Raw genomic sequence first — 26,533 nt, forward strand, 5'->3', positions numbered from 1 at the left:
GCTGTCATTCTATTGTCTTACCCAGCAGAGTAATGGCAAACATGTGCTACGGTCATCGGGGGAAAACACCTCTTCAGGTGAAAACCTGGGAAATGCATCTAAGGATGCTCGGTTTTTCAATATGAATTTTAATAAGGCAAGAATTAATCCATAATCACAGAATAACTACAGAATAAACTCAATGCAAAACCAAAACATCCGAATTACCAAAAAGAATTAATGCAAAAAAACCCAACAACCCAAACAACTGTCTTAAAGCTTACAACTACCCTGTGCTTGGGATATTTTCTATAAAGGAGAGCTAAAATGAAGAGCAAACAGAGGCAATGCTGTTCAGATATGGAAATCAGTATATCCCTACTGAGTAGATGCTTGTTATACTGTAGGTATTGTTAGAGGAACGGCTGAAGAAACGACCTGACCTGTGATTAGAAACTCAGTTTTCATCCTACGTGGTTAGATGAGATTGAAACGTGATGGCGAGTCCAAGACATCGTGCAGGAAGGAGCAACAGTATTTAGCTTTTATTTTCTATGCCCGACTACGACCAGCGGAGCACTGTAGAGGGACAAATTTCAGTTGTGCAAGAGTGGTGATTTCACTGGGATTTCAGTGGGATTGCCTGAAGTTAACTCCCCTTCCCCTTTCTTGCTTGAGGCAGGTCTCAACAGGCAGTAGTTTTCTGCTTGAAGACAGTTGTAGCTGGAAAACCATCTCATCTGGCCTTTGATTAAAAGGTGGAAGACTGTGCACTGAGGGGGGCTACTCTTGTCTGAAACCACTCGCTGAAATCCTCTTCTGGCATCTGCACAATACTTTCACGTACAAACTGAAACAGAAAAAGGTTCTTTCCTGAGATTTGATTTACGTGTAAGAGAGAACATGGGAAAATTTGACCATTGTGACAACAGAACAAATGTACTGGCTTCTGCAAACAGTTAGTGTAGTGCTTTATATCACCAAAACATTTTTAATGCAACTTTCAGAACAGCTGGATACGCTCTAAAATGAATTAAAAGGAAAACTCTACAGTCTTCATTACAATTTATATCCTGAATCCTTCCAAGTCAAGTCTTTGTTCTAAAGTTGCAGGTATCTTCTACCTACCATTGCAGTACATACATTAAAAGCAACTTGAAGTTAAATAAGAACTTAATCTGGAATCTCTTTCAGTATCAGCCAGGTCATATTCAGTGATGCTCTTATTGCTCCTAAAACGCAAGTTTCCTTTCCAGTCAGAAGGAGCACCAAGGTCCTCCTTCCTCTGGGGCTATTTTTGAAAGATGTATAAAAAAGTAGATAGGAGATTCAGCCATGCTTACGTGTTTTTCTCTATTACTATTGCACTAATATGAGGGATCAAAATGCAAAGGGAACAGAATGGAAATAGCAAAGAAAGAACTAAAACCAGCAAGCAGAGACTTGTATATTGAACATTAAGGCAAGGCTGCTTCTCTGGTTAGTGACCATGCAAATTAGGGCACAAGACAACATGGCTGTTTTTATAAGACATCAAGAAAACACAGGTAGCCTGATCTTGACAGCTTGGCTGCTAAACTTTTGCCATTGTAAGGCACGATAACACTCGATATATGTAAGATGCACAGCAATCTGCTGCCTCTCGGAGATTTCTGTTGGTCTCGTAGCTTAGGGGGAATAACTGCGATGCGAACAAAAAACACAAGGTGGCATCGTTGCCATTTTTTGTAAGTTAGTTATCTGGTTAGCCTACATAGCAGTATACATTCTAAACCTATTCTCTTCCCTTTCTTGTGTCCTTCCTCTTCTGCCAATTGCTTCTAGAACTACAATAGTTGAGCCCAACTGAAGATCTTGAGAAGCATTTTTTTTTTTTAACGTTGCTGAAGCAAAACAAACATATCTGCAGAGTTCCTGGATCAGTGACGTAATACATTACTTGAATAGCTCATGGAGGTAACTACTGGGAATGACAGGCCTTTTCAGGGCACAACAAGTTAATGTTTCTTTTTAAGCGTCCTAAGAATTTATGACAGATGTCACTTTCACTGTGGCGGTAAATAAATCAACAGTGACATCATAATAAAATGATACTGATTAATAATCCAATGCTTGTCATAACATCTATCTTCTGAGGAGATCAAAGTGCCTTGTAAAAGGTGAATAATATTACAATTTAACAAGATTCTACATGATTTCATCTGGTAACTTTCCACTGCATGAATTTCACCCAGAGGTGCCTGCTCTCCCCACCCTCATCACGCAGAGAATCAAGAACTGGACCCGCCTCACCTCCACAGCTGCAGCAATTTCTGGAGAACACAGCTCCCACACCTGTAGATCAGCCAGAGCCTTAAGAAAAGAGTCTGGATGAATTTTCAAGTCAGGAGTCTTGCCATATTTTTCCAGTTTCTTTAAGATTTTCTGTACATAATGGTCACTCTTCACAGACTCTGGGAGTCTGGCAAGCAATACAGGAAACCTGTGGCAGAAAGAAGAGCAGCAATAAAAGAGCAGCCTTGGGAACAAATGCATATCTGATTAATAACTCTGGGTTTGCCTGGCATTTCTGCCTCTTCACCACCTCCATAGCTTCCACAGCAAAAATAGTTTTTCAGGGAATGCAATACTCAGTGTAATTCCAAGTGAATAATGCGAAAGAGCTTTACTTTATTGGACCTGTGCACCAATTCCCTTTGCAGGGCATTGAAATAGATGCTTCTTCATTGTTCATTTAAATTCTGGATGACAAACTCGGGTATGAAAGCAAATAATAAAATCCTAACAAATGTTTCCATTTTACTGCAGATTTGTCCTCTTCATCTTTTCTCTATTTATTTTGTTTAGCCTCTACGGTTTTTGCCATGCAATCAGTGCCTGATCTGACACACTGATTCTCTTTACTATCCTTTTTCCCTGTGCTATCATCATTCTCCTCCCTCTATGTGCTGACATAAATCTCACCGATGTAAGTGCACTGTAACACGCAGTCTTTACCATTTCACTCTGAATATAGAGATTCAGAAGGAGAATTACACATTACAATAAAACTAAAACTCTTGTGAAAAGATTGCCTTTTTTTTAATGTTCTCTGTAAATTCTGCAGTGCTGCTTTGACAGTCCTGGAGCCTGATGTTCCAAGCCTTTCTAGACTGTGCATGACCGGGGTGTGCTGTGGCTTTCATTGCCAAGGGCTGAGGATTTGGCAGCACATCAGCAGAAGTGCTGCTTCCCTCCAGTTTAGGATACATGTTACTGGGACAGCAGGAGAGGGGTGAGGAATTTCCTCCTTAAATAAAGTAAAAAAGGAAACATATAGGTTCTCATCTTCAGTAGGGCCAGTTCTACACTGCTAGTACGGGTATGGCTGTATAGCCAGCTCCTTATTATCACTGGCTAGATTACCCGGCTTACCATAATCATGTCACACACAAGCCTTTTATAACCCATCCATACATGAAGATATTTTGAGAAAGGAAGCTATCTTCAACGTACTTTTATATCGCACTGTTCATATATTATTTTTGTTTTTTCTCACTTCATGAGAGAGAGAGAGAAGACAAGCAGACTGACAGCACATACTAGTAAAGCATTCCTACAGTGATTCAGCTTTCTTGGCAAGGCAGTGTTTGCGAGAGTAGGGGGAAACACAGCCCTGTGGTAAATGAAACAGGCGGCATGGTGAAAGCAATTCCTCCGTCATGACTTCGTGTCTCCACAAGGGGGGTGACCAGCCTTGTGAGAGACTTCACTCTTCATACCCCTCAAGCATAGCCCTTTGCAGAGCAGGCCTGGCACAGAAAGCTGTGCTCGTCTAACTGGGCTGGCACAGTCACAGCAAGACAGCCTCCTCGCGATGGAACCATGATTTTCATGTGAAGGAACACCGGACTTGTCGTACTGTTCTTGCACAGGGGGAAAAAAATTAAAAGCCATATTGATATAGTCTCCTTAATACCCATGGAGCTTTGTCCAAATTAAGGCTTCTTCTAGCAGAACTAGAAGTATAAAAGCAAAACCACATCCTCTCCAGTTTCAGGGCTTATTTACATGCCAGATCTTAAATCTGGGGGACAGCAGGAGCATATATGTTTGACAATTAAAACCAGAGTTCTGCTAGATAGGCCAAGACTAGGTTTATTCATTAACACGAGTGATGTGTTCCTGGGCCACCTGCATTTTGAACCTGAGATTAGAAACAGACTTTTTGTTATCTCAAATTATGAAGGACAGAAGGTTTACTAGCAAGGAGAACAAAAAAGGGCAGGCTGACAAAAACATTCCATGCAGTTTGCACACTCTGTAATCCCACGTGTCCAAGGAGTTCTCATGGACAGGGCAGTAGGGAACACACTGTGAGCTTGCTGAGGTGTTCTGGTAGGCTATTTCTTGTGTGTATCTGGAAGCCAATCACTGGATACAGCCAATATCCTTTCAAACATAAACCACTAGTAATCTGCAGAATGGCTGCACTGAGAAGCATTTAGATGATTACTCTACTTGCCCTTGCAAGTGTTGCAGTATTCTCCATGTGCAGCTCATAGACGTTGGCAGGGAAATATTTTTAACGTGGATGGACAGCTGGAGTCAGTCTCCTTTGCCATCAGTTTTAGTACTGTGAATGCTCAGTTCAGTAAGAAGTTGTGAATCTAACCCACGTACATTTATACCATACCTCTCACCTTTGGGGTACAGCGTGTTTCACATACTTCCTGGTGGAAGAATTCTCCTATAAAGCTGCACACTGGGGAAGGTGTGCGAACACAAGGACTGAGTGCTTTTTGCCCAGTATCACTGAAAAGGAACTCTTATCCCCTTTCTTACTGTTCCCAGTTAACTTATTTGCTGAGCAGGCTGAGATCTGCTCCTAGCGATCATATATGTATTTTTGTTGCTACCATTTTGAAAAGCCTGCATTTCCAGTAACTGATTCAATGGTTTCTAGCGATACTTTGCTTGGGGGAGAAAAAAAGAAAAGAAAAAAAGCTTTTTGTACTAAAGACAGAACTCTGGGACCCTGACCATCTCATTTGAACTGAGGGTTTCTGTGCCTCCTTACCAATTCAGTTCATCATCATCGTGTTCTCTTTTGGCTCTCATGCCCAGCTGTCTTATTCGTTCCATGTCTCTTCTAAAATACTTCAATTGTTTCAAAGCCTGGTATTTTTGACAACATCGCTCTTCCTGCCTCCTACAAAAAAAACCCCTTAAAAGTTAAAGCTGTGTTTTAAACATTACCATACTTCTGCAGAGTTAACTGGGATGATACTAAGGAAGGCAGAAAACAATGAATGTGAAGAACACACTGTGTGTTTAGTCTGTGGACACTAATAACAATTTTTGCTTTGGCAGTGTTCTGTATACATTCATATTTCTACAAACATTAAAAAGTGTTTACATTTTATATCAACTCTAGGCTGTAGGTAAGAAACAAACTTCAGAATCAAAACATTTAAACTGAAATTCAACCTCCAATTTCTGTCAGGTATGCACTGCTTAAGAACAAACAGAATACTGCACAGTGATTTAGAGTAAAATATTATTTAAAATACAACAGAAGAGAGGTGGAATATAGTGACCTAACCTAGAATTTCAACCCAGAGATTGGGCTCATGTATGCGTTCCTACAGAAAGTACTACTGTGTTATAACAAAAATAAACATCTGCTTTTCTTTCCAATAAATTACTTATAGTGCATCCTGCCAAACTGAGGTTTCACCTCCAAATGCTGATCAAACAGAATACGCTTGTGTGGCTCTATGGAGAATGGTAAAATAGCTGCAAGTAGTAAGTTCCCATCTGACTCGTCCTTCCATACTGCAGGCTGCTGGAATGATTAGTTCTTATGCAGTCACAGCAGCTGCTCAGGGAAGAAAGCAAGGACCCAGCTCCAGGTAAGGAAAGCTCTGAGGACAAAAAAAAAAAACCACTAAGTACAAAATGGAACAGAAGAATGGAAAGAAGAAGGAAGTGAGAGGGTGAAAGAAAACTGTGCCTATAACACCCTTCAGAAGAGCAGTGCAGAGAAGGCCTGATGCTTACTGAGACAAAAGAATTTGCACAAACATCACAGATGAATGTTTCCAGGCAAAAGGAAAAGGATGAGAGGCTTCGGCTGGTCAACAAGGTAGAAATGTCACTGATCTGGGAAAAGGCCTTGAGAGAGGACATTGCAACTGTTACTATAAGAAGAGTCAAAGTAATGTTGAAGAACAATACAGTGATCTCCAAACTGAAAACACAAGACAGCCACATAGATAGTATGTGACTGAATTTATTATTCTCTCTTTGGGTGAAAAGGACTACAATGTCCAAAGTAAATATATCCAATGTTTTTAGCAAAACTATTTCCAGAAAAGTCATTCAGAAATATCCCAAAACACTGCTGTAAATATTTAGCCTGTAATGCCCTTGCAAAGGTGACCTGGAAACACGTACTTTGGGGAAAGCCTGACTTTTTTTCCTGTTTGTCAAGAATTTTGCCATCTGTATGTCAAAGCGATGGTTTTTGAGGGGAGAGAAGTCGCATATTAGTGACTTGTGACTCATTGTTCGCATAAGTGTTCATGAATCTGTTAGTCACTAAGAGATGCTCTTAGTTGTATGGTTCAGTGCAGCAAGTTGGACTCGATCATTATGGGTCCCGTCTAACTTGAGATATTCTATGATTCTATAGTTTTTGTACACAGTCATAAAACTTTCTATCGTCATCCCTATATTCTTATTTTAATGTCAATCCACATAAATGCACCTTTAAAAGGCCTGAAGACAAGTCCTAAATCTGGTCAGAAGCAAGGTGCGTAGCGTTTTAAGAGTATACAGAAAACGGTCTCTGCCTACCTCTCAAGGCGCTCTAGAGTATCATGTAAACAAGCAGCTGCTTCTTCGCGTACTGCTGTGAACTTTTGCCTCATATCGGCACACAAGTTAGATTTGCTTTTAATGAAAGAGCTGATACAGCACCTACAACTAAACACAGAAAACTCAAATTAACATCCTGTGGTAACCATTTTGTGGTAAGCACCTGCGTTGCTCAGAACATACAACGATGTGAGCACACGTAAAATTTTGAGATCTCGTTATCAATAAAAATCCAAATTTAAACGCATTTACAGGTTGTTTTTTTTTTAAATTCATCAAACTTATAAAAGAATTTTATGAATAAAAAATTCTAAGTGATACTAAATTTGAATTTGTACCATCTTTCATTCCAGTCACATCCTTCCAGGAACACACCTCTGTATTGCACTGAAACGTACTATGTGTGCTGCAAGCTTTTGCTGGCCTGCTCTGGCCTCATGTAATAAAATGCTCTCTGACATTTGCATGCCAAATGCTTTCCACACATAGAGCCGCGTTTATACAGCATATAGTGTGCTTCAAAACCAGATTTGTACCCTTACCTCTGCCTTCTGGGCCTCTGCTTCCTTGATATTATACTCTCTTGGTCCTTGATGAATGGCATATTTACTCTGTAATTCTTCTGAGCCACTGGCAACAAACTGTAAGACACAACAAGGCTTAAGATAGCGTACAGTATGCCTTCCTCAGAATGTGAAAAATTCTACAGGTGCCAATAAAACATTCTTAATATTACAGACTTGCTGGAGCTATCCAGGTACAAAATTTATTTCTCTTGACCTCAACTCAAAGGGAAAAATACTGCAGCAAAGTCTAATTGTAAGAATGGTTTGTCATGTTGATCTTATAGCTGTGGAAACCACCACAGAACTGAGTAATGAGGGAACACATCTTACATAAGCTTAGCTGGAAACGTTATAGAGAGACTACTGAAAAATGCAGTGGTAGAAGCAGAAACAATTCTACAGGAACAAGATAGAGCATCGCTTTTTCTACAAAGCTGCTGGAGCATAAGATCTCTTCTCTTTGCAAGGGCAAGATTCATGGGGTATTTTCCAGAAAATACATACTGCTTGCACAGCAGTAAAATGGGCTGTTCTGCCACCCATGCCCCAAAATGTAAGTGTCATCTGAATTCACTGAATGCTGAATTCAGTTGTTCAGGGGGAAAAAAGAAAAGAAATTAAAAAAAAAAACCAAAACCAAACAAACTCTGTCCTGATGAGTTGTTTCTCCTAGTTATTCAGAAACCCATCAAGTAACATACCGCTGCAGTCCAGTCGTCTTAACCATATCTTCTTGTTTATGGACATCTTTTGACACCTCTTCATGTGTTACCTGGATGACTTTCTGTAGGGCTGATAAAAAAAATGCCAACTCAATAGTGCATTCTTCTCTTCCTTGCAGAGAGGATACCATACATGCTGGCCTGAATGAGACATCCTAAAGAAACCTGCTATTTAGTACTTCCAAAAATTAATTTTTCTTCAAAAAAAAAGCAGCTTTTTAAACAGGTTTCAAGATAGGTACCCAAATACGAATGCACCCAATTCATTAATCACTTTTGAAAACATAAGCTTTGTTCTTTCAGCTGTGAAAAAAACCTATCAAGTAGAAAATACTAAATATTTTTTACATTAGATGCTTATAAAAATAGCTTATTAGAAAAAACAGATAGATTTGAACAAACTATGCAGAAAGTCTATTTTCAGTTCCTCTACTGTGCTGTTAGCATTCTACTGGCATAACTGTCAAGTCTTCTGAATTTCTAAGTCTACCGTATCACTTTGCCATTCTTCTTTTAAACGTCATATGGAATTTAATATGTTTAACATCACCAGGTATCTAGTTACCTCTCTGTGTCTCCTCATCAGCATCCACTAAAACTTAAGACGCGTTGGCTATAGTTTCCAGGTTATCCCCCTTTGAGCAGATCTCTCTCACTAACAACACTCTTTACTCTCTTTCCACTGTAACGTGAATGCTTATATTCCCTTCTCCTTTGAAAACCTGGAAAGCCAAATTAACTCACTGTTTTCGTTCAAATTGACATCTTAGTTTTCCTTCCCACTGCCATTTCATTCCTGCTTTGATGCCAAACCGCTGGAGAGACACTGAGACGGCCATCTTCTCCGCGTTATGCCCTCCAATCACTCATGCAGTAAGACAACTGTCACACTTGTTATTAACAATCCCAGGTGTTAGCTGCCAAATTCCGAGTCATCCTCTGAGGTGCTCAATATGTCCTACATGGTAATAAGTGACATTTTACTGAGCACTCAACACCTTGAAGTTGTAATCCCCAGATTCAAATGGTCCTTTTCCTACATTTTTGTGAAGCACTGCATATAGTATAATAGAAAATGACTGCTGAACATTGATTGTGTTAAATAGCAGCATAAAACTACCTCTACTTTTTAGAAGTACAGAATATTATACTGTGAATTTATAAATGTAAGACATGGATGGAACAAGTTGCTGGGCAGCAGCTAATGGGCTAAAATTTTAAGAACCATGCTTATACTGAAGATCCTCTATTAGCTGTGGCCAGGTGAGTTTCAAGAGTGCCAAGGTCCCAGTCAGGAACTCCCAAGTTCTAGCACTGGCTGGTTCTAACGATGGCTCCACTGTGACCCTTACTAGTCTCAGAGTGTAAGCCTGTAAGATGCTGGCTACGCCACTGGACCTTCTAGAGCCAAGGAGCACTTTCAATACAAAGGCTGACCCCCACGGGGTCTGGAACCTGACATCGATATGAGCAGGGAGCCTCTGCTCAAGCTGAGCCAAGGCTGCATACAAGTCTCATCTGTTCTTGCAGTGTCAGAACCCTTCCGAGAAGAACCCAGCCCTTTCTGTTTATGGTTACCATTTGGGCAGACTGAGTAGCTGGATATCTGAAACCCATCTACTCTGCAGATAACAGTGCTTTGGGGGAAGAGGGCTATACTAAGCAGTGGCTGCATTTGATGTTTTCTCCAAAATCAGCTGAGTTGTCTAAAGCCGGTCCTGAAAGCAGTCCTGTCAGCAGATTTTGGAGGGAGATGACAGGAAGCAAACCAGGGCTAATACCACAAAGAGAGAGCTCCTCTTTTTGGCTGATCAACAGAAACAGAGGGCACAATACCTCTCTGCCCTCCATTTTGTAGCATTAGAACCTTCTCCAATTCTCCATCTGGAGAAACTGGGAAAACAAATACTCAAGCTTGTCCATGTTCATAATATTTTTGAAATATTAACCTCCATAGCTTTGAACTAGTCAGACATTAATTAGAAAAGAGAAAAACAGCAAAGAAGAACATAGTAATTTCATCTGACTTTGATTTCTGTGCCTTAGTTAATCATCTGTGAAACGGGGTACTAATTTACCTGTTTTGCAGGGATCTAACAATGATAAATCAATTGAAAAGACATTGATCAATCCAAAAGAAAAGCCCCAAATTCAGGTATAAGTTTTATAATGAAGATCCTTTGCACAGCTATTTATACCTCCCTCTTTTAAAACTATGTTTTTGACTGAGAATTCAAACCTAAACTGCTGGCCGGAAAGCTTTGGCGGTAAAATCCAGTTAGTGTTTAATGTCTCAGATACAGGTCTCACATTTTACTTCTCAGTGTGAAGAAAATGTATGTCATTTGAACAGATTTGCATGCACACATTCTTCATTACGCAGTAACCATGAAAAATTAGGCTTACATTTAGTGCGTTTAGATCACACAGTCTCTGTCCGCACAAAAAAGGATTTATTATTTTTTTTTTTCTTTCAAATGTGGTGAAGGAAGCAAGCTTGGAACACTAATCTGCTTTGTAAAACCTCTGCCTGGTTAGGTGGGGACTGAATGATAAAGGAGAGTGCCTCAGCAGTGGCCCGTTGTTACACCACAGCTGCAAGGACTGCAGCTTCCACATTTACCTTTGTCAACATGATGTAACATTTCAACTTTTGGACCAGTACAGGTCCTCGCTCAGCCAATAGCACTGAAAAAAATCAAACTTGTATAAGCAGACATTCTACAGCAGCAGTCCCCAAACAACAGCATCCAAATTACAGCTGGACAAAAGGCTTTATATCAAGTTACGAATTCTTTCCTTAAAAGAAATGTTTCTGTAAGATTCACACTATCTACTGATTAGCTGCCTACTACAGAATCTCTTTCCCACTTTTATAATATATATATATATATGCATACGTGTGTGTTGGGGTTGTGTGTGCTCTCAAAATCATGTTTGTATGAGTTACATGAAGCTTTGTGAATTTGGGGTACAAGGCTACAGGGCAGCTGTACTTGTAATCCGTTTCCCATTTGTCCACGAAGCATCCTATAATCAGAAGCCTGGATTAAACGTGATTCTAGCAGCTTCAGAATTCATTCCAGAATCCAACCTTTGCTACAGAGCTGCCCGGCAGAAACTAACTTCCCATATTTTTTAGAGCTAGAAACGTAATCCTTGAGAGGACCAGACTGGTAACCCAGGCCAGTCCGCTGAAATCACAGGCAATCACGCGATAGATGTTGTTCCAAAGGGTACACTGAACATCCTTCCCATACATCACACACACCACAAGATATTTCTTTATGTCCCACATGAAACGGAGGCTCCCAGCTGTTACAGATCTCAGAATTATTTTCAGATCTCATCTCACACACAAACCAGTTGTTCACCTACATCTATAAACAACTTGCTTGAAGTTACAGCTTTGAATTCTCCACTGCTCCCATTCATGCCATTGGAAGGCCATTCATCTGTGCTCAGTGCCACGGGCAGCAGCAGCAGCTGTGTAGGTAGTATTGATATGCGCGCAAGCTCCCCGATATATCCACCCAGCTTCTGGCAGTCTGAACCTAATGGTCTTTCAGATCAAGAATGTGTCCATTCCTTTACATTTAAAGGCAATTCATTCACAGACCTATCCCAAATGACTCCAAGAGCTCCTTCCTGAGTAGTCATTTAGAGTCTAGCAGAGCATGATGTCAGCCTGATAATGATAATATAAATACCAATTAAAAGATAATTAGCAGTACTAAATGCTAATGTGCTTTTCTGTTCCAGCTTTACCTAGAAGGAAGGGAAAAGACTTAAGATTACCTAGCTTTGTACTGTAACACATTACAGAGCTAACAGATGAACTATTCTGTCAGGTCTATCAAGCGCAGGTAATCACTGATGGATGAGTAAGAAGAATATAGCGTAAGAAGCCCCTAAGTTAAACAGAGCCCCCAACGTTAGACAGATACATATTCAGTGGATCAATTGGTTACGGCAGAGAACAATTTCACTGTTTTCACCGCCTGTTGGACCTTATAGATGCGGGTGACAGTCTGATTATACAACTGCTGTAACTGAATATGAATTAAAACTCTTACTTAATATTCACATGGGATTACATCATCTTTAAACCAATTTGCTAACAGGGAGGGCACAGAGATACTTGTACAAAGTTCCATATATCTGAAAAGAAATGCATTGGTACACCTAGCAGTGTCTTTGACGTAGGTTCTCCCTAGTAACACTCAAAGCAAATCCATTTGATACTGGCAGTCAAGAAAAGTAACTTACAGGAGAAAAGAGGTGGTTGTTCTCTAGCTTGTGCTGACTCACTCATAACATCAGACGAAGCTACGTTAATCTTGACGTTGTCTTCAGAGCAAAATATAGTGGAAGTTTCGCTGCCACGAGGGGTTTGACCACGGGGAGATGACTGACTGCTAAGCTGAGGAATACTTGGAGTAGATGTCTTGTGTATCTTCCTGCTAAGCGGACTGTATCTCCAGGTGCATTTCTGTACATGGAAGAAAACGTAAACAGAAAGGAGGGGTTTTCTATAGCCATTTGACAACAGAGAATCATAGTTCTGTAACTAATTCCAGTATTAGGTCCTCCTGGTCCTCCTGTAACCTCATAGATTTTTCCCCAGTGACTTCAAACAAGCTAGTGATTTCTTGGGTAGGACCTCCTTCATTTTGTTATCTTCAATACTCCTCTGCTATAGCATTAATGCCAACAGATTAAGCTAATTTGTAAACGAGTAACACCGCAGCTGCAGAGAAGGTTGGTAATAGAGCAGCCTTCTTATGTACAGGGAAGAATAGGTCAGAGTGGTTTGATAAACGTTCAGGTCTCCTCCCAAGACCCAACAACCTGGCAAATGAATTTCCTGGGTCAGCAATGTAAAACTGAAGCCTGAGAGCAGACTGAATTCTGCAGGCTTGATAATCAGAACAATAGGTATTACAGTGCAAGTGCCCCTGAAGGAACCCAATATTTCCACTAATCAAATATGAAAAGCAGTCTTCAAGTAATATTAGTGTAAATGACAAAGGAAATTGTCATTAATTCAAAGAGGAAATAAATAAAAGTCTCAGCAGTGTAAATGCTAAAAGATACATCAGGACTGACATGCACTTTGGTTTCTTGTGCTTGAGTTCGTTTGGACCTGACTTTAGAGAACTGGTAAGACTATGGAAAAATCAGAAGCCTCATATTTAGAAACAACTCTGTTATTTATGTGACTTGCTGACTTTCTTCCTGCTGTTAGCAAACAGAGGGAATATTTGCAGAAACCCACAATCTTCGTCTTTTAAAAAGTTTCACAACTTTTGCTGATTATTCCCCAACAGAAATCATAATCTTCTATTGAATCATTTTAATTATTATGTCATGAGGGCACGAGCTGCAGGCGTTGACAAATAAGACCAAATAGCCTGCATGTAACAACAGCTCGTATTTCCAAGAGTGCCTCGCCTGGAGTTCTAAAAGCACTTCACAAAACTTGTTTATTTTAGCCTTATATGGGGCAAAGCAAGGAACTAAAAGCTTAAGATCAAAATGTAAGATGTGCTAGAGAGCGGGAAACCCACTGGTTCCTTATTGAGTTCTCCTAATTATGCTCCTAAGCATCGCTCATTCCACCTTCATTTTCCTCCAGTCACTTCAGCAGCTTCAAAAAGAAAAGTCTTTCTGTGGTTTCAGAAAGATAGTAAAACAGTTACCAAGTGTTATGGATCGTTTTCTAGTGTTTAATTTCCTCTCAGGTATTAACTTTACTTTTCTTTTAAAAGGCCTTCATCTGAATTGCTTTTCTCCTTTCCTTGGCTTTGCTTTGAATGTGGCAAGCGAATCCTGCTTTCTGTAAAGGCCTCATCATTTGGAATTTGTTTCCAAATTTAGCTTTAAATTCTGCCTAAAAAAGCAACAAAGCAAATCATGGCTAGAATTTACTAGCGTGAGGCCTCCAGGATACCAGTCTAAAATCCCCATTTGACTGGAAAAGACCTATTTGGGTGAACAAGTACTGCTACGTGACTCTGGGTCATAAAAAAGGGGGTCATAAAATGCAACCAAGCAGCTAGTTATGTTTTAGCTAAATATGGAATTCTTCCTATATCAGTACTTATCACTAAGATCAAGCCGCAGTTTCAATCAGCTACGTACTGCTCTTCCTATTACCTAGTATCACACTGTTATTCTTCAAAACCTACAGAGACAAGTACTCTACAGTCACAAGATCCAGAGCATAAAATGTGGTATCAGGGAGTTCAATTAAGCAACAGAACAAACGGCTGAAAAGTTGGGTTAAGTCCCAAGGAAGAAATTGGCAATGAAGTTACCTTTGTGTTTGTAATAAAGAGCTCCCACATGTATGTGGCTAACTTTTCCTCTTCAATTTCTTTTACTGTTTTTTTAAAACCACCAGGGTCCCTAAGTGAAAACAATTTAATTAGTTTTCCATTTTGAGTGTCTTGCTCTTATTATAAGTTCTTTTAAGATACGCAATAAATGGAGAGTAAACAGCAGCTGACCACTACTACAATGTATATCTTTGCTTAGAAGAAAGGGAAAGACAATGCAAGGTGTATAAGCCACGAGTATGTTATAGCCACAAGTGAAGAACCACTTAAAGAAAGCACAGTCATTCTACAAACTATCACGCATGTACTGGGCCAGATAATGCGCTCAGCTTCCTCTGTGCAAGGACTGAAGGGTTTTGTCCAGTATAGCAAGAGCGATACAAATGACAGCAGGTTCATACAGGTTTGATTTTTCAGTGCTATTGGCTGAGCGAGGACCTGTACTGGTCCAAAAGTTGAAATGTTACATCATGTTGACAAAGGTAAATGTGGAAGCTGCAGTCCTTGCAGCTGTGGTGCAACAACAGGCCACTGCTGAGGCACTCTCCTTTATCATTCAGTCCCCACCTAACCAGGCAGAGGTTTTACAAACCAAACGAGCGTTCCAAGCTTGCTTCCTTCACCACATTTAAAAAAAAATAAAAAAATCTTTTTGTGCAGACAGAGACTATGCGAGCCAAACATACTAAATGTAAGCCTAATTTTTCATGGTTACTGTGTAATAAAGAATGTGTGCATGCAGATCAGTTCAAACGCCATTGAGGGAGAGGCGTGGTGGTTAGAGGCAGTAACAGAGAGCAGAAGGAAGTATGCAACAAGACACCGCACTACTTCAGAACCTGGAAATTAATCCAGAGCCTTATGCATTTATACTCTGCTGTCGGCCTGTATCTGCGAGACTTGCTGACAAACTGTTTCTTTTATCTCAGTTTATTCGTTGGTCCTTATATGTAAAGGGGTGAAAAACCCATCCACAATACATACTGGACTGATTCTCCCCTCCAATCTATCAGGCTAATTCTATACAATGCCACTCTGCCACCTCTCTCATACATAGGCACAGTTTGTCTGGACTGAGAATATACAGAGAGAACAGAACAGCTTTGAAGAGCTCTGCCCCTGCAAATCAGAGTGTAAACTGTTCACTGTTTTACCAAACACTCATGAATAATTTAAAGCCATGTTATGTCAACATGATTATATTAACTAAAAATGTTGGGAACTTAAATTAATATTTACTTTTAACAGTATAAAAGTTCAGAAGCAATGCATCTTTTACAAGTACCCATCACTGTCATACATAATTGATAGAATAAAACCAGCTACTAAATATCACTTAAGAAGTGGCTTTGTTCTGTAATGATAATGGATATGGAATTTCTGTCGAGTTCACTGGGATAAGCCTCCAAGGGAAGGCTATAGCAATATACATACATATATTACTACATGTATTTAATTTGCATAATTATTAACCAAGAGAGAAAAAGGAAAGAAAACACAACTAAATTTGGCTGGGATAGCTCAGTATTTTCTCCTGGCTCTGCAACTTGCAATAACAGACGACCATGCTGTGCTACTGATTTGACTGTACAACTCCCTGCTGACTGCATGGGGGCAAAGTCGATGCAAAATTTGTTTGTTTTGCATGGCACAGAATTAATAACATTTCACTCAAATAGCTATTACACAAAAGAAGAGAGACAAAACACAGGACAACAAAAATCCTAAACTCCTCATTCCATCTACTATCATGCATTGTGCACCTACGTTGGATTCCAACAGGTTAATATGGAATGCATCGAACTGTTGGATTCAAGAGTCAAAGCTTCCAAAAGCCAGTGTATGGCGCACAGCTGCCGGAAAAGATGTTCACTGCAAAGGAGAGAAACAAATGTGTTATCCTACAGAGTCAGGGAAACAGTCAAGCTGGCATCATGTTGGCTGAAACAGATACATCTGAGCATTTCTGTAGCAGATGGGTTTTTTCTCATTGTCCCAGTGAATTCTAGACACCTCTCAACGTTTTCGTAATGTTAACGCATAACTCTGAATCCTGAAAGCATATTTTTGCATGTGAAATTTTCAGTGGACTCATCTTGGTGATGTGCTCCATGCTTTCATGCCTTTGAGGATTCCAGCATTTATCCCTTTATGGTATGGATTCTTATGGGTTTTGGATTCTACAGCAGCTTCTAAGTTTTGCATTTAAGAAAAAGCAGTGTGTGAGCTTAAAATATTGGACCCATCTTTTTCTGAACTAAGATTAGCTTTGGCATTTTAGCTTATTCCACATACAAAAGTAAGTATATAAAGACACTTTTGGTGAGAAATTGGGTTAATGAACTTAGAACAGAACCGATAGTATGTATTAGTGACTAATACAAAATATATAGAAGCATACACGGTACACGTACTGTCTTCTCCCTCTGTCTTTCATAGGCCAACTTTTTTAACTAGGCAAATTAAATTATAATTTTGATAGCCTTTCCTTAAAATGAGCCTAATCTTGGAATCTATACCACATAAGCAAATTTTATGCAACTTAGAATTTGCTGAGTCAAGATCAGCAAGGTAAATGATGCGTGTTTCTGTACATGCACACATACAGAGTTTTCAGTAACTCCTTAGGATTCAATCATTTAAGGTTAGAATTTAACAGTTGCTATTAGTAAAGACAGATTATTTCACCATAAACTCCCGAAATTCTCAGGATACGTGTTTACCAATTGAACAGCAGCTCTACGTGTATGTGTTATGGGTCTGTGTTGCTGTGAATTTCGCTTTGTCCTACCAAGGAGGGCAGGACATAAATCTGCCTTCAAATGTACCTTTTTGCTCCAGGGGGGCTTGGAATCAAGACACTAGTATAAACAGGAGCGAAAGACCGTAAGGTCATCTTTTTCTTCTTCTTCCCTGACTTCCTCAGGCGGTTGCCTTCTGTTAGAGAGCAACTGTGGGAAAGGACAAAGACTGAAGTTAAAAAAGGAGTATGTGAAATGAAGACATTGCCAATAAAACTGTTTATTCTGTTCACATCAACACACTCCCTCTTCTCCTCCTTACATTAAAAAAAAGTACTTAGGTGTATCTCTAAATGGCTAATTACTGCATTTTTTATCATTTATTAATATTACAAACCTGATATTTATGTTTACCAGGATAAACAATTATTATTTATTTCTACTATGTTTATAGTACTTTATAAATTATGAATGCGGTATTATTTGTATTTACATATTTATACTACTATTTATTATTAGCAATGAAGCATTTATGTGAAATCAAATTTGCAGGCAGACAAAAAACCGTGACTGATTTGTTTGAGAAAAGATGCTGAGACACCGCTCACGACACATTACACTTGTTTTCTGTCGGTATCATGCCAATGGCATCAGTGGGATTATATACACACGAGGCCAAAGTTTCAAAATGTGCCTGTAAAATTCTGTTCAGTGTTTCCTGGGTTAACATACTGTGTGCACAGAAAACAATAAAGGTTTTGAAAAGATTCACCCCAATGAAAAAGTCTTGAGTGCTGACCAAACCAGTGTAACAGAACACTGAGCTCTTTCGAGGCTGTGGGCACTGTTTCTTCGCTGCCACAAGCCTCTTTGGCCATTTACACCTGTGCAAAGTGTTTATAAAATGCTACCAAGCAAGAAAAGGAAATGTTTACAGCTGTTTTTCCCAACTGTAAATAACTACCTGCACCTGGTGTTAGGCAATGGAGATTCAAGCTTAATAAGCACAGTGAGATATTGTAGCCTCCATATATCAATAGTACACAGAAGATAGGAGGTCCACACAGAAAATATAACATGAACAATTGTATGCTGGCTTATAAATTAGTATAAAACTGAAATGATTCTGGCCATAAAAAAAAACAGCTGAGAAGTTAACCGAGATCTGGGTGGTGGGTGAGTTTTAGAGCTGTATGCAGATTTCTTTGGCAGAGACTTCCTAGATGAATGAATGAATGATTCTGGATTAACATTTCCTTCCTAGATCTGAAGCAGTTTGGGGATGTCAGCTTACTGTTGCCTACTATAACCTAGCAAATAGTTGGAACAAGGGTTGAGAAGCGTGTGCCCCAAGCATTCCATTGATACAAATTTTCTACAGCAAAGCAGCAACTGTAAGTAGTACACCCAACACGGGCATAAGCCTCTCAGCACTATATTTAAATAGAGATCAACATCTCTATTTTCTTCAGCTAATTAAGAAATTAATAAGCTTACATATTGCTTTGTCTAACAAAGGAGATATCTAACAAAGATATAAGCTGGCAGGTGTTTCTGCTGTCCCAAAAGAAGTTTCTTACACAAAACTTCAAGAAGTGGTCTTCTTCATTCAGATAATCCTAGATAAATTGTAATTGCAAATTTGTACTTAGAGATGATTGGGCACATGAATTCCACAGACTTTGCTGTTCAAAACAACATGTCTGTCCTGTGCTTCCTCAAATCACACTTCCAATTTTCTCTTCTCTGTAGTCCTAATGAACAGCAGAATGCCAGAATAGGCAGTGGGACCACTGCACACACATTGAAGTGTTTGACAGCGCCCGCATTCCTACTAATGAGGGATAACTAAACTTTACTTCTACTTTGTCTGCTCTTATGATAAGAGGCTATTACCAAGTTTAGAGTATTGATACATTTAAAATAGTCAATAACACAATTAAATGCTACAGTTAGGTAACAGCAGTAAAAAAGTCCCAGTAGAGGCTTAATATTTGCTGTTGTCTTTCAGGGAAAAAAGAGGAAGGGGGGTGGGAAAGGCCTACATCCATCACTGGAATCTGCGCATATAAAACCATGCCAACAGTTTCAGTCGCTGTGAAAGGCTGAAGCCAGACATCGTCTGTTAAAAAGACACTTTGTGCCCCAGCAGTTTAACACCGCTTCAGAGCTTTTCTTATTTCACGAAGTTCTTAATTTTGGAAGTCAGCACTGTGAATGCTAGGAGTGAAGTAAGTCTCCACAACAGATAACGATCTGTATTTTGTATCTAGGCTTCTTTCTTCAGCCATGGCACTATGAAGCACTTTGATCCTAGGTTAATGAAGGCCACACGAACATTATAGGTAAACAAGATTATTTAATTAAAAAAACAAACAAACAAACAACTTGAATACACGAGAACCTCCCTGAAACTCTGTGCTTATTATTCTTTTTGATATGTAGCTGTTCTATCTACCAATAACTCAGCTAATCCACATTTATTGCAGACAAATAATTTATTACATGTGAAAAATACCATTGTCTTTATTATTGTGACCATTTAGAATGCTGGATATTAAATATTACTCTAGTAAATGAGATACTTTTCTGTGCAGAATCTCTCAGCCTGTCTGTGCTACTTGTTTGCTTTTTGGTCTGGGCTTCATGCTAACAGGAAAGATTTTATTTCTTATTTTTTAATAAGGGTTATATATTGTCCCACTTTATGACTGGGGCATGGCTGCATCTCAGGTGACTCTGGAGACTGAATTTTCTAAGTTGAGAGTCAGTTCATGGAAGAAAGGTGCATGAGAGGAAGCTGGTACCTGGGAGTGACGAAAGCCACAACAAAGTGATGAGAAGAGAGTGTTAGAGATGGCTGAGCAATAAGGCTTCAAAGGTGTGTAATCTCTAAAAGAGCTACTCTGTCCTGCTGAACAGGTATTTAATCATCACTTAAGTCAGGGCTGACAAATGGAAGACACCTACAGCATTACAACAGGCATTAGAGGCGCACTGAAAAGACCAGTGTGAGCCAAAGGATTGAAGACTATCGGATGATCAAATGGAGAGACGACCTGAAGAAGGTAGTAAGTAATAGGTCTGAACTAGCGAAGAAACCCACTCTGCAAGCTAAGCCACTTATTCTGCTGAATGCAAGTCTTTTTTATTCTTAATGCTGTGGTCCCACTGTAGGAACAAAAGCATGGCACAAACTCACCAGGCCTCCTGCTTTTCTCCTCAGAGAATCAGTTCTGAATTGGCTATGAAACCTCTCCTGAGTTCACTAGCCTTCTGCCTTCTAAACTTCCTCCTTGTTAAACAGCACCTCAAGCATTCTTTTCCCCATGCTTGCTAAGTTTACAGCTGCTCAGTTACCCAGATTTATAGCATTTTCCTTTTCTAATTCACACAAGTAGTAATATTCTGCCTCAATACTAAGTAATGACAGAAACTGGAAATTGTCTCTTTTTAAAACCATTGCCCTCAGACCACCAAAAGCCCTCCGAGTTGACTTACGTGTTTATTTCTTCCTCCGACTCCTCTGCATCAGAGGAGTATTTGGGTGGCTGGAACTCAGTTCTCCATCTCGTGTCCTGAGCCTGCTGGGCTCCTTTTAGGATGTTCTTCCTCTCCAGTGATTCGTGGTGAAGTATACGAAAGTATTCCCCACCTTGCTTCACAGAATTGATATGATGCCTGCCAAAAATCATCACAAGTTGGTCAGTGTACTAAAGACATGCTATTACATCGATTAATTTCTCTGTTGCCCTCCAACTTAATTTTTAACAGAGATTTCGCATTCTTCTATATTCAAGAGTTCAACATTAGTATTTCCTTCTGCAATATGATAACAAAGGACAACAATTCCCCCATATGAACTGGGAGATCTTTCCTTTATCTCCTTCAGCACCACACAGGTTAACTATGGGAAGTCTTGAGCTCAGCATCGCTTTGTCCACTACTTGATTTAAAAACCTCCCTGCCTAATTCTAATTTATAGCAGCCAATTGACCACTGGGCCCCTCACTATCTTAACTGAGTTGTCACAGCCTGACAGGCACAGCCCTGAAGCTACCTGTTAGCTGCCAAATTCCCCTTGCTGTCAGAAGGCTGCATTGTTAGTGAAGGAGAAGGTGCCAGAGGAGCCTGCGAGTGAGCAGGCAGGGTATTACTGCAAGAGAAGAAAATAAAGAAAAAAACCTAATGCACTCCCTGTAGAATGACAGCAGAGGTACAAAAAAAAAAAAAAAAAAAAAAGAGGTGAGCGAGGTAGTGAAAGGGATATGGCACACAGTTACTCTACAGCCTTTGATTAAAATGGTAGCAAGAATGTAGCAGCTGATCCAAGTCAGAGGAGCATACTATCCAGGCATAGGACACATCCCTTTAAGTTAACGTGTTGCTGACTTTTGAATCAAGTGTCATCAGGCTGTATTTGATTCTTTCAAACACCATCTAGGCCTGAAAGCTGGGCCTCATTTGTTTTACTGACAAGTAATGACTCCCTTTGCTTACCAGACAGGTATTGAAGCACCTGAAGGTCATACAGGGTGCAAATTTCAAATGCACTAATGCTCAAGGGGAGCAGTTTACTCCCTCCTTGCTTCCCTTGATGGAAGCCCACTTGCACAATTCAATGGTTTGGGGATTGAATTTTTGGTTTTGATGACATTATTTTTTAAGTCCAGCAACTAAATACAAGCCTGAAAACATTTCCAGTTCAGGTAGGTTACCTGTCTGGTAGATATTTCTATACTACATTTGGGGTGGGGGAGTGGGATAAGAAAATAAGATCTCCCTGATAAGAAATGCTACATGCTTCAGAAAAATACACGGATTTCAGAGTCGTGTCAGACTGCCTTCATGTTTTTCATAAGAAGCCAGTATTTTGCATAACAGACTTCTCTTGGAATACTACAAAAACTTCTAATGGCCTTGAATTCTTGCTTTATGTCCTTTTCCAGTAGTTTTCTCTCTCTCCTTTCTGCCAACTATGAAGACATTTGTATGTAAAAATATTTTTCCCCTTCATAGTGCTGCTTCTACACTTCTGCACAAACACTAATGTAAGTATTCCTTCTTAACGATCAAAACCCCTGCTGTAGCCGTCTATTATAATGCCACAAATAGTGAACAATGAGGTTATCACTGGAATCAAAGACAAGTGGTAGAGAAAGATAATTATAAACTAGAAAGTTCTTTTACACTAACAGCCATGACCAGTATTACTGGAGACAGATGCATAAATGGCAAGTGCAATCAGTACATTTTTTTTTAAGGTTTATCTAATATAGAAGGCTTTAATATGTGTATACCAAAATCAGTGATCACTCTCATATACCAATAGGAATGGGAAACATCATGCACACTTGTGAATGAACATTTTTAGTCTATGACTTCCTTGAAGTCCCAGGTATTACAAAAAGTAGCCCTACAGTCTCCAAGTACATAAAAAGAAATAAAATAGAACTAACAGAAATGCAGCATACAGAAAAGCTGTAATAACTACCTGATTTAAACACCCACACACCCCTCCTCAATTCCATAGAATTATTTCTGGGATATTTATGAATGACCCTAAAGGTTGACGGACTCCTGTCAGGAAAACAGTAAAACAAATCCAAACTGAAAACACAGAGGTGACCAACGTACTTTTCTACACTATAGATTCACAGTATATTGCTGGAACAGGACATCAAATATTTCTCCATTTAAGTTCTGGCATCACAATACCCTGTTTATACAATAAGTTAATAAACATAGCTGGGCTGCCTATTTGACAAGTAGGTGAGAATCGTTCATTAAAATGCAAATGTAATCGAGATGAAATTTGGAATACATTTATTAAAGTAATTGAGCTTCAGTCAACTGTAGTCACAACAGATTTTCAGCTGCTGTTCGTACAAAAGGATTTCTAAGTTAATGTCTTTATCAGCATGAAAATTAAGAGAGTTTTCTGAGCAGTAATAATGTACCACAGAATACTTCACGTTTTCTCTACAGGAATGTATTGTTATAGATAAGGGTCAATGACAGGCACAAAGGAGTGACCCAGTAGCGTACTACACATACAGAAAATCTGTTGCAAGCATGTTTTCAGTGCTTGGTGTAACTACGTGCTTTAAATTACTCTTTAAATCCCTTAGGGACTCAAGGTCATCGGTTAATTGTAATACAAGGCCACTAAAGTATTGGGGAACTGAACTTTTACTGCTAGGCTTTGGGATTCTTGGTGCCTTTCTTTGAGTAAGAAATAACTCTCAAAAAAAGAGGAAATAATAAATTTGTCTTAATTATACTGGAGATGCTAGAAAAACATTAAGAAGCTATAATAATAATGCCAGAAACCTTTCCATTAGGGTAAAGACAAGCTAGATATTCAGCAGGTTTTTTGACATTCTGTTTAATACACCTTAAGTACACTGGGTCATCTTCACTAAACTCAAAGGAATCATACTAAGGATGTATTTGTCCCAGAAGATCAAATTTTACAGTTGACAACCTCAGATCTACTGTGCACGCAAATGAATTCAGTGGGAGATGGTTTACTAAAGGAATCGCATGCACTCCTGAACATGTGATGCCAAATCCTTGCTCGGGTACGCTGGCATAACTCCAGCCTGGACAGAACTGCTAGAAAGACGGGCAGAAGGCTGCACACCCATGTGGCTGTCCCTCTACTAAGCGGCGGTAAGTGTTACCGGGGTGCTCCAGTCGCATTAACTCTTCCTGCTAATCTCCCTCTGTCCCATTCCCTGAGCGGCAAAGAAGCTGCAGTCTATTTATACCAGCTTGATTCTCTCTCTCTAAGGCCGAACATTGTATTATGATCATGGCAAATAAATATTGTGAGCGGTAAGTAAAGTAACTATGTATCTATCAAACGATTTAACTACATACATATTTCTCTGATCATGGAAATTGTTAGCCACTGTTTCATAAAATGGCTTATTCAAATTATCTTAATGGATAGAGCCTTTATATCAATAAAGGTAATGACAGCTAATGACAGAACATCTCCTGCTCCAGACGACACACAGAAAGGAGTTTAGCCTTTTCCAGAGCCTTATAGCCAATTGGAAATACAAGCGAAACCAACGTGGCACTGCTCTGAAAGCCACTGAGAGCACAGGCTTTCTAAATGCCATTTCCTATATTTTCATAAAAGCATTTCAACCTGCCTCTGCAACACTCCCTACCAGACCAGCGAAAGCTCCTCTTTGGGCACAAGGCCAGACCTTGCTGAGGGTGTCGCAGGGCGAACATCAGCTGGGCACTGCCTAACTTGTTGCACTAGTGACAAACGGAGTACTGAGCTAAGGCTTCCCAGGTGAAAAGCAAGTGCAATTTTATGCACACTGCTACTTAAAAGCATTCTGAGTAAATACTTTCTATGACAGAAAAAGTGATACAATCCATTTCTGTATAAAACAGAAAGCACAGGAGGCAATAACTTTGAAACTATAGTAAATACAGCTAAACTGTATCCTGAACATTACAGGCTAAAACTGTGGATTAAAAACCCAGTATAATTCTTCACAATGAACACTTAGCATTATTTGCAGCCATGCCATCCTGAGCTATGATCCCATCACAAATCTCAAATGAGGCTGATGAGTATTTGGATCCTGAAGAATTCAAACAAATATCCACTGAAGGAAGCGGTGAGAGCAGGAAGCTTGCTTCGTTTGGATTAAACTTGCAATCTCTGCTCTTACCTAGTTTCAGGGGGCACTGCGGTACTGGAGGGTCTGTCTTTTTGAACATATAATAAAATGGAAGTTCTGACAGCCTGAAGTTATTAAGGATGCTATGGTAATCAGGCACGAGCATTAACACCTGCATTCTCATCAGATTTCAATTAATTGTTACTGTCCTCACTGCCATTTCAGTTGGAATAGGACACTTCTTTTCATCATTCCAGTCCCCCAAAATACTACGTTGTCTGTATGTGCATTAACACACATCAGACTGCATTTGAGCTGTTGCTGCATCCTAATAGCTGAAGTAATTCTTCTATGCCCCTTAGCTTTCTGACAAGGTGCTGTAACACCTAGAGTAGCTATTAATTGTGAAACAGAAAATACCAAGATAAAAGAAAATCTATATGCACACAGTGCTTTTCTTATTTACAAAGCACACACACAGAACAATAGGAGAGCAAACTCCGCATTTCTTGTAAATTGCGAACAGCAATACTGATTTATAACAGTGGAGAACCTGTTCCATTCTCTTATCAGTAAATACTGGAGCTGCTGACCGTTTCACTCAGTTCTTTAGTGCTTCACATTCAGGGTTGTAATGTGTATCTACACCAGTATGTCCCAAATTTATTTACATTAAGATTGCTTCACGCCTGAGTGATGTAAGCCTGTCTCATGGTAAATGAGAATTAGTGCATCGTTCGCTTAGAATATACTCAGTGAGTTATTACAGGGTGCATATACTACCCACCTTCTGAAATCACCAAAAGCCATGGAGCTAAGTTTACATATGGTGGTGAGCCTGAGCTAGCAAGTCCTACTATTGAGCTCTGCATTACGGTCGTGTCCTGAAAGCTTAGCATGTGGACAGAAAAAGCATGCAACTATTCACAATTAATATATAGATATTAATGTAAATTAATTATGAATTCTGGTTTGGCAGTGTTTACAGCCAAGTTAGAGATGCAAATGTATACACACAGGGCAACGGAGACTCAGGAACACACTGGTCACTACTCCCATTTAATGCCTGAGTAATTACACAGTAAAAACCAAATGGGTTAATATTCATACATCTAGTCATCTTAATTTAGTAAAAACCAGATGATAATGACATTAAAATTTATTAAATGTAGTTACTAACCCACAGAAACTCAGACATATGTGATCATTTACCATACTGAACCATTAGCCATTCTGGCAAGGAGCTCAAGTAGCGCCATACCAACATCTGTCTTGAGTAGCTGAAGACACGCAAACAATCTGGAATACCCACAGTATTTCAGATGTAGCTTCCCATTTTATTCTCCTGCAGATTAGTACAATATTCTGTACTCAAATGTCTCTGTTTAAAAAACAAAACCAGGATCTGCGTAATGGGAAAGAGACATATTATCACATGAAAATCAGACCATGAAAGAAGTCAAGAAACAACTAAAGTTAAAATAAGACTTGAGTAAGTTTATGGTATGTTCACAGAAGCTCGTGCAGCAGGAAATAAGGATCTTCAATAGTCAAAACACCACCCCACACTATTATAAAAGATGTCACCAGGTGAATGTATTACTGCATATTTAAAGATGTCTCAGAGTAGTTTTCAATTAACTACAAAGACATTAAAATATAGAATATGCT

The 26,533-nt window shown here is 39.4% G+C and overlaps 1 protein-coding gene across 1 annotated transcript in view; it reads right to left on the reverse strand.

Annotated features, from left to right (window-relative positions):
• Positions 1–376: 376 nt before the first annotated feature.
• CCDC60 (coiled-coil domain containing 60) overlaps positions 377–26,533 on the reverse strand; it is a 62,587-nt gene continuing 36,430 nt past the window's right edge. The window contains exons 4-14 of the mRNA XM_087768590.1: positions 20,712–20,891; positions 17,298–17,420; positions 16,237–16,341; positions 14,449–14,539; positions 12,398–12,620; positions 8,108–8,198; positions 7,383–7,481; positions 6,820–6,948; positions 5,039–5,170; positions 2,272–2,461; positions 377–829 (exon numbers count right to left, since the gene is read on the reverse strand). Coding sequence (XP_087624716.1) covers positions 731–829; positions 2,272–2,461; positions 5,039–5,170; positions 6,820–6,948; positions 7,383–7,481; positions 8,108–8,198; positions 12,398–12,620; positions 14,449–14,539; positions 16,237–16,341; positions 17,298–17,420; positions 20,712–20,891 — 1,462 coding nt within the window. The 3' untranslated portion in view covers positions 377–730. The remainder of the gene's footprint in view (positions 830–2,271; positions 2,462–5,038; positions 5,171–6,819; positions 6,949–7,382; positions 7,482–8,107; positions 8,199–12,397; positions 12,621–14,448; positions 14,540–16,236; positions 16,342–17,297; positions 17,421–20,711; positions 20,892–26,533) is intronic.

The sequence above is a fragment of the Nipponia nippon genome, unplaced genomic scaffold (genome assembly GCF_047370975.1).
Source record: "Nipponia nippon isolate SJK-2023a ecotype South Korea unplaced genomic scaffold, ASM4737097v1 scaffold_30, whole genome shotgun sequence".
NCBI lineage: Eukaryota > Metazoa > Chordata > Aves > Pelecaniformes > Threskiornithidae > Nipponia > Nipponia nippon.